This window comes from Saccopteryx bilineata, chromosome 5 (assembly GCF_036850765.1).
Source record: "Saccopteryx bilineata isolate mSacBil1 chromosome 5, mSacBil1_pri_phased_curated, whole genome shotgun sequence".
NCBI classification, from domain to species: domain Eukaryota; kingdom Metazoa; phylum Chordata; class Mammalia; order Chiroptera; family Emballonuridae; genus Saccopteryx; species Saccopteryx bilineata.
In genome coordinates this window covers 60,399,001-60,408,547 of record NC_089494.1, presented here as the reverse complement: position 1 = coordinate 60,408,547, position 9,547 = coordinate 60,399,001, and the positions used below count along the sequence as shown (strand labels likewise).

Below are 9,547 nucleotides of genomic sequence, written 5' to 3'. Positions count from 1 at the left end.
CAAAGGTCAAGACTGGAGACCAGGATATTAGTTAAGAGACAGTTTTGAGATGATGAATGTCTGAATTAGAAGGCAGTACAACAGCAATTAATAGCAAAATTAAGTCATTTGCCTGCATTCAAATCCCAATTTTTCTACTTACCAACTTACTCTCTCTACACCTGTTTTCTATAATCCAAAGATAAAAATCTTCATAGGGTTGTTGCCAAAGAACAAATAAAATAATACACATAAACAGCATGTTGCCTGGCACAGAGTAAGAATGCAAATGTTTATTACTAATGTACTGTTACTGGGACGGAGAAATGAGAATATTAACTGAAAGATGTTTAGAAGACAGAAATGGACAGTTTAGATATAAGACAAAGGGGATCAGAATTAGACTCTAGTTTTGGATTTGAATAATGGCTCTTATTCGATGAGAAACACAGGTGGTTTGAAAGTTTTGAAGGTCTAAAGTAGAAAATAGTGTTCCATTTTTAATATGATTGTGAGAGACAGGCAGGTGAATATAGTGTTCTGAAGTGAAGAAAACAGATCAAGGCTGGAGGTCTGAGCACCAGAGCAACAGATGGTAATTTCATGCATGGAGGTTACTGAGAGCCTCTGCAGAAAGGATGCATAGAGTGAAGACATCCTGACACCAGGTAGAAGCTGTGGAACAGCAACACTCGGATGGGCAGGGGAAGAGCAGCCTACTAAGGACACCAAGAGAAAGGGGAGCCTGAGAAATAAGAGAACAAGAGTGTGAGAACTCAAACGCCAAAAGAAAAAGTGTTTCAAATACAAGGGAGTGCTCAGCCATATCAATACTGCAGTGAAGTAAGAACTGAGAGTTTTCAGTGGATCTAGCAACAACAAACGACTCATTCTCAATCTAAATATGTGCCAGGCCTTGTGCTAGGCCCTGGAAATGCAGTAGTAAGTTAGACAAATAGAGCCTTGCACACACAGACTTTCTTGTGAAGATAGACCGTAAAAAAATACCTATTTTGTTTGAAATAGTAGAGATAAAGTGACATAACAGAGAGTAAAAAGCAGAAGCCACTTTAAATAATAAAGTTCGCAGTGCATTTCTCTGAGGAGGGAGAATTTAAACTGACACCTGAAACAAGAAAGGGCTTATATGATCAGAGAACTGAAAGAAGCTGTTGAGACCACAGCATAACAGTTGGAGGAGGGATGGAGACAGAGAAGCCACACCACGTTTGTAGTTGAGGCCGAGGGCATAATGGGAAAAGTTTTAATGATGACCTGTTGAGCATGTAAATACGGAAGTTAAGGTCATGCCAGTTAACAGCCCTGGGTCGTTTGCTTTCCCTCATATATACTAGCCTTTATAATCAGAAATAGGACATTTCACCACTCTTTCAACTATTAACTGTTTATTATAACAATATCAGAATAAACTTTTCTATTTTAAAGGGTACTATACAATTATGGCATATTACTTGTCACATTTTTATTAATCCCCCCCTTTTTTTTTGTATTTTTCTGAAGTTTGAAACCGGGAGGCAGTCAGACTCCCGCATGCTCCCTACGGGGATCCACCCGGCATGCCCACCAGGGGGCGATGCTCTGCCCATCTGGGTTATCACTCTGTTACAACCAGAGCCATTCTAGTGCCTGAGGCAGAGGCCACAGAGCCATCCTCAGCGCCCAGGCCAACTTTGCTCCAATGCAGCCTTGGCTGCGGGAGGGGAAGAGAGAGACAGAGAGGAAGGAGAAGGGGAAGGTGGAGAAGCAGATGGGCACTTCTCCTGTGTGCCCTGGACGGGAATCAAACCTGGGACTCCTGCACACCAGGCCAACGCTCTACCACTGAGCAACCAGCCAGGGCCTTTACTAATCCCCTTTTAACATTTCATATTTCTTTCAAAGATAGTTCTCATAATATTTGCTTGATTCTATCACTAAATTATATTTCTCTGGGGCATTTTCAAGCAATGTACATCAGAATTTGAATGTTTTATAACAAGATTCAGCAAGGTGTTACTAAAACCTAATGAAATTCATCCAAAAAAGATGATATTCCATAGAATTTATATCCCATAGTCTTAGGTTCATATTTCCTTAATCTATATATCTACATTCAAGTATATGATAGATAAAAAACTAATGCAGAAAACATTGGCTTGATTCTGAGCAGCTAAATTATATATATGTTCATATTTTTTCATTTCCTTATCTGCAAGAGGAAGAATTGATGGTCTTTTCAAATTTCACAAGGATATCAATAATATAAAATGCTACCATTTATGCCTGATCTGTGGTGGTGCAGTGGATAAAGCATCGGCCTGGAAATACTGAGGTTGCTGGATCGAAACCCTGGGCTTGCCTGGTCAAGGCACATATGGGAGTTGAGGCTTCCTGCTTCTCCCCCCTTCTCTCTCTCCTCTCTAAAAATGAATCTTTAAAAAAATAAAATAAAATGCTACCATTTACTTAATATCTATTATCAGGAAGTGAGGTAGGCATATTACATAAATTATTTTTAATCATCCTTATATTCCATACCCCAAAAAAGTATTACTTTTCCCATTTTACAAATGAAAAAGCCATCTCAGAGATATCAGGTGACTTGTGCAAAACTGCAGAACCAGAATTTAAGCCCAGTTCTATAATCTTGAAAACTCTGGTCACTATGCCATGATGCCTCAGACTATTAACATAATGAGTTCCTTAAAAATATACTGCTCACAAAAATTAGGGGATATTTTATCACTTTATATTAACTTTGAAATATCCCCTAATTTTCATGAGCAGTATACTTACCAAAAATAATAAATTAAATCATAACAATAAATTTTAAATGTTACTTTATTGACTTTTTATTAAACTGTGTACAACTTAGAAATATTTGCCATATACACCATTCCTATATATTTCTCCTTTTGTCATAACTTGATTTCATTTATTTTTAATAATGGAGAAGAGAAATAAAAGACAGAAAAGAAAACCACACCACTTTTAAGGTCCAAAAATTACCATTGTGGGTTAAATTTTTCTTCCCAGTTAATCTTTAATACACATATTAAATCCAATGAAATATCAGTAACAGCCTATTCTCACAAAACTTATATATCTCTCAAAATTAAAAATTACACATGGCCCATGGCTTTCTTGAATCAGAAAAACCTAATCTCTGATTAGAACCTCTAAATGTCCCTTCATCTCTGAATTCAAAAGGTAGCAAGTCTGAATAAAAGCATCATACTTTGCCTCAGCAGTATTTATAGACTTACTGTATCATGAACTCTTCCTACTAAGATTTTTCAGGTAGCTTATCATCCACTAAAATTCTGTCTGAAGAAGTCTAGATATTTAACAAAAATAAACAATGCCAGATCCTTATTTTCCTCAACAAAATACACACAAGAGCACAAAATTCACAATATTATCATTATTTTACAAGTATAAATAATACTCAGAATTCAAGTACAGTCAAGTGCAGAAATATTTCCTATATGTTATTATGTAAACATAAATTATATACATTATGTGCCTTTGGCCTAGCTGCAAAATATGAGTCAGCAAAAGAAACGCTGCACTTGACTGATCAACTGCATTCGTACTGAAATTCGTACCAATGCCTATATAACTATGGGTAAAACTTTCATACTGCTTAATGTAAATACCTAAATAGACATTTCCCCCCTGGAAAATATCTTGCAAGTGAAAATTCTATCCACTTTTAATGATGAAGTATTAAAAATCTTAACTGAGTTTCATTCTTTAAAATAAACACTATTAGAACTTATTCCTAACCAAAGTTCTTCCTATGTCAAAATGGATATTATTTACAGGTTACACGTATAAAAAACAAGTTTGCAATCACGTTTGTTTACTTTTAGAATGGAAAAAATTTTCCAAAAGCTGTCTAAACAGTGTAGGTCTTTGTACATTCAAAATGATCTTACTTTACTGATATCACTTGCTTTTAGTTTAATACCTAGTAGATATAGCTTTGACATGAAATAGCTAGGCAATCCGAATTCAAATGATATCAAGCACATCCTAACAGAAAAAAAAAGCACCACCTAAAAAGCAATAACTGACATCAAAAAAACTCCAAATATCCAGTTGAAGGCACATGGAGGCATTTACTACATTGTCATCAAAGATTCTCCACTTAGTTCAGGATTAGGAATAGAATCAGCTCTGGGAACAGTTGATTTGGCTTCATTCATTGAGGATTCCTCATTCTCGGTCTCTTCTTGCTTTTCCTCTGGTTCCTCTATGCCAGATCCTTTATCAATCACTTCATTTGTCTGCTCTGTATCTGTTATTTTGTCCTCTGTCTGTTCTGAAGTGTTATTTAAAATATCTTGTTCTTCTAAAGATTCTGAAAAGATAGAGTTAACACTTCAGGAATACCGTATGTTAAAACTGCTAAATAAGATAAGCAAAAGATAAGATGGACTAAGAAACAGTAGAATGATTTAACATTATCCTTAATTTTTTTAAAGTGCGTTCTTAACTTCCTATAGCATATAAATTAAGAAAAAACAATCTGAGGAAACAACTCATTAACATACTTTTATCTAAAGCTCCATATTTTAATAAAATTTAGAAACTTACATAATATTTAGGAATTTGCCTGTATTTGAAAGTTGAATGTCTAATCAAACAAAGCCACAACAGAATTATGTGCTATAAGAAAACAGCCTAGCAAACAAAGTAAATGTATTAACTTTTAGATTATGTTTCCTGAAGGAATGGTCTCCCTTATGCCCAGACAACCATGTGAGCAATATGTAATGTGTACTTTTGTGTGTATGTAGCAGTGCTATTTCCCACACTGATTTACATCTCTATTATCCAAGGACTTAGAAGTCAGGATCCACCTTTTCCAAAAATATAACAAGTCTTCCTTCATCCCTCTGTGTAAGACAAATGCTTAGGATTTAAACATCTGGGTCAGAATAAGCTACATACCTAGAATGCTAGGGAGCGAAAGGGAAGGGGTTTTCATCCCAGTATCTATTATAGAAACAAAGTCAGTCTTGGTCCCTTATCTGAAGTTTGTTCCCTTTAAACTCCTTTGAGTTTCATTAAATTCAAATCCCTTAATAATAATTTAATAATAATAAAATTTTGTAAATAAAGTCCCTATAATTCTTTAAAGTTTAATGAATGGGATAGAAGATGGAATAACAAGAACCGCTTTGTTTTTATAATAAATAGAAACTAATACTCTTGCTAAAAAAAAATGGTCAAACCACATTAGTTAAACAAATAAGCAGATTTTCCTACCTTCATAGAAAATCTTTTATAAAATACTACAAATGTTATTGATTTGAAATTTTTGGAGAAAAGGCCATTCTACATTAGTAAAAAGTTCTATTTTAGTTCCTTGTATAGTACAATGTGTGTGTGCAGGTGCATATTTTGCTAAATAAATTTAATCAATAGCTTTACAAAAAAATTAATGCTATATGTACACACGTTAACCTGAAAATTTTATAAGTTCATGGTTTTAACATGTCAGTTTTACTAAATATAAATTATATCTCATACTCTATGCCAAGATTAAAAATATTTTAAAAGAATTATTTCTATAAACATATTTTAGATTCTAGTTTACAGAATTAATTACAAACTTTCCTCTTTTTCATATAGAATAAAGGGCCAAATTTGCAAAGTTAGGAACATCCAAGTTAATGAGGTCTTACTGTACGAAAACATCACATAATCACAAAAAGTAGAAAGGAATCATATTTTGCTAAATATCACAAAAATATTATTTTTATCTTAAAAGGAACTTAAATGGCATTGCTACACCACTTCAAATAATACAAAGATCCAAGGTAAAAAGCAGTAGGTCATCTGAGTTTGCTATTTGAATATTTCAGGGCATAAAGAAAAAGCAGAAAGTGCAAATGAAATTCTATGGACATGTACAGATCATTTCTGCTACAGGGGCAAGTTAGTTCTTCAGAAGAAAACTTCAGGAGTTGTCAACCACTTATAATTCTACCCATACCGAATTTATCCAGGATAGAATTTGAAGTCATGGTTTTCCACCATTCTCTGGTCACAGACTAATACTTACTTGTCAAGAACTTCACAATTTGGTACAATTTAGTAAAGCCTTCATAAACAAGCCAATAAAGTCACACTAAAAATTAAAAACTCAAAATTCAGGACTCGACTCAACAATAAACGTCTTTACGTGAATATAGACCCAGAGTTTTTCATATTTTGTTTGACAGACCGTCTCAGTGCTGAACAGGAGAGGTATTAAAGTTCATTGTTTCTCATATTCAAGTTCTGTGATATAATTATTTTCAGAAACACATCACTATTCAAATCCATTTATTTTTTATTTTTTAATTTTTTTATTTATTTATTCATTTTAGTGAGAGAGAAGGGACAGAGTGATACAGACAGGAACATCAATCTGTTCCAGTATGTGCCTTGACTGAGGATTGACTAGCAACCTCTGTGCTCAATGCACTAACCAACCGAGCTATCTAGCCAGGGCCATTTAGTTTTTAAATGTCTACAATAGTGAATTCTAAAAAATACCGTGTGCTGATATAATTAGATAATAATATTATATGCAAGCTTGATCATCAAAACCACATTGCAGTCCAGAGAATATATGAAAGACCAAAATTGGTGAAATAATAGGTAGTGCTTAAAAATAACCAAAATGCCTATTAATGACTACTTCACCTCTCCTAGGTGAATCTGCAGAAAAGTAATTTTAACAGCATTAATACTACAAAAAAAACTGGCATATGCCATGATGCCTATAATGTAGATACCGGCTAGTCTAAATGACATAGATACTCAATGTTTGGATGCTAACGCTATTTTGTGAGAAGTCGGATCCAAACAAGATTTAAGTGAACTAGATATCCAAAAGCAGAAAAATACTTATTAGTTTAATAACTAAACCACAGAGCTTTATCACATGATTAAGGGTATTCTAAAGGTACTTTATTTCTATGGGATAGTATCATTTGCCTAGTCTAAAAAAAAAACAATAAATATTTTCTGTGAAGTTGTAACTTAAAATAACTTGGTGGTATAAAATACATTACAGACGATGTCAACATTTGGGCATAAAACATTAAAAGAAACAGCAGCTTTTGGAGTCACATCAGTTTAAATTAAAATTGAAACAACATTACCTGAATAATCTAATTCCATCTTTAAGAAAATCTTTAAAATCAACTTTGGCATCTGTAATGCCAAGAAAAGAATGTATTGCAATGTGACAAAACAAAATGACCCATGAAATTTGTTCCTTTCTCCATCCCTACACCAGTAATCTTAAAACAGAAATTCTGTCTACCGAATGGTAGAAATTGGCTTCCAGTTCTTTGGGGGAGAAGCCTCAACTCAACTAGACAACTCAAAATCATAAAACTGAGTATAACTGTAAAACCAGTAACAATGCCTCCCCTATAAACCACACTCATGCAACAACATGTAAAAACATCAGCTTATCTTAAGGTTTTTAGTGTATCTCTTGAGAAAATAATCTTCTAAGAAAATTAAAGGATACTGTAGCAAAACAATTTCATATATTTCTAAAGGAAATATATAATTTCCACCAAAAAATACATGATTCTATTTAGATTATGCCTTTGAAAACTCCTCATATTTTGGTGAATTCATATATATTTTATTCCTGTTTAACAACAAAATTCGTCTTGCTAACACATCAGTACTCACTATAAACTATAAAACCTGTCCAAAGAAAATTTGTTAAATTAAAACAATTTGTTTATGAACTTATAGGTTTTAAACAAAAAAGTTTTTACAAGATTTTTCTGTCTTAAGGGAAATGGCCAACTTATTTTAAGCAACAAAGATATAAATTTCATCCCAAAACTCCCCAGTGGCTTAATTAAATAATAACCAACTATGAGAAAATAGCTCATTCAATACACATAATACTATTTATTTACCATTGGTGAACAAATCTATTAGATGCATAAGAATATCATTATTAAGCAGTGATATAAAATTATTCAGTGTAGGTGTTTTAGAAAGGAAATCAGAGGGCCAAAAGATCTCTATGTCTAAAATAAGCAAGCAATAACACACTACAGTGAAGTTTACATTAGGTAAACTGTCATAATTAAATATAAACAAAGGTATAAGCTTTTTAAATCTGGCAAATATATAGAATTCAACAAAATGTACATTATTAAGTACTTTAATATCCTAGAACAACATAACAAACAATATTAAAAATAGAATTTTCCCTAGTTCAACATAATCGAATAGTAACAGCACACTGCTTAAAAGACAGGAAGGGAAGAGCAAAAATCAGATTACCAAGATAAATTTCACCCTATATAAATTTTACATGCTATTTTTGAAAGTACTGATTAGATGCCATAAGTTTTATTATTAGCAAGTTATTTCCAGTTGAATAAAAGCTATTTTCTCCTAAAATAATTACATAAAACCCAGACATATATAATTGAGCAATGAAAACAGTAATAATATTTTTTAAACATGCTAGCCTAAAATCACTGTACTAGTATACTAACAATGGAGAAACCTCTTACTCTCTTATATCTAATAAAAAAATGCTATATAATCAGGTATTTTGAAATGTGTGTTTTTTGAAAAAGCAAAACTGATAAACCACTTTAAGGTGACTTAGCAGAGATTCAAGTATTACTCTATTATCTATTTAAACATCAAAGAATCCAAGGAACCTAAAAGCAGTTCATTAATTTGGCATACCATAACTAGGATGCTTAGATAAAGCCAATCCATAGTCCTAATTTCTTATGTTTCTCTAATACTCTATTACCAAAGCATCTGTATACACAAATCTAGGAAAATATTCTAGAAATTCAAATGAGCAATTAATGGAAGAATTTCTTCTAGGTCTCCTCTTCAGTGAAAACTTCCCAAGATTTCATATGTTGTTCTAAGGAGTGGCCCAAAATTTTCAAAAGCCTTGTGCCTCATCCTAAATGTAAAATCTTCCAGTAGCAGAATCAAGACAAAACTTAATTTCAAAGTCTCACATCACAGATTTATTGATTCTAAATTATTCATATAAATGGTTTTAGAATATTCAGTAAAAGAAAAATGCAGATGGAGAAAAGTTACCTTTTTATTCCATCTATAAATTCAATAACCTAATCTATACAGTTTTTGCTGCTATCCACAAGCCATTTCAATACTTAAAAAATATAAAAATTCTAGCAGAAAAAAATTTTTTAGACCTTAAGTTTCTTATAGCAAGAATGCAGAAATCAGAAATCAAGCCTTCAATTATAGTGCCAGCACAGAGTAGATGATTGAGATGATATGATCTTACTTAACAGTTCAATTTAATCATAGAGGTATGTCTCCAGTGTCCAAAACAAATGCAGCTTCTCTGTTCTTAAGAAATACTTCCAGTCACTTACTAAAGGAATGCAGCCTGGAACTGATTACTGTATATCGCAGTGTTGATATAGGAGTCTTGGAGAAAAGTTCAGTCTTCTGGAAAGCCAAAGAAGTAAAAGGTACTCATAGCCATTTAAATGAATCCAAAGAGAAGTATGAAAAAGTTACTACTCTA

The 9,547-nt window shown here is 32.8% G+C and overlaps 1 protein-coding gene across 4 annotated transcripts in view; it reads right to left on the bottom strand.

Moving 5' to 3' along the window:
* Positions 1-2,820: 2,820 nt before the first annotated feature.
* LNPK (lunapark, ER junction formation factor) overlaps positions 2,821-9,547 on the bottom strand; it is a 92,306-nt gene continuing 85,579 nt past the window's right edge. For 2 of the 4 annotated variants that reach the window (XM_066280842.1, XM_066280838.1), the window contains one exon: positions 2,821-4,345. In XM_066280842.1, the coding sequence (XP_066136939.1) occupies positions 4,107-4,345 (239 nt within the window). In that variant the 3' untranslated portion in view covers positions 2,821-4,106. Of the gene's footprint in view, positions 4,346-8,602; positions 9,469-9,547 lie in introns of those variants that run through there. The other 2 variants (XM_066280841.1, XM_066280840.1) reach the window with 2 other exon arrangements.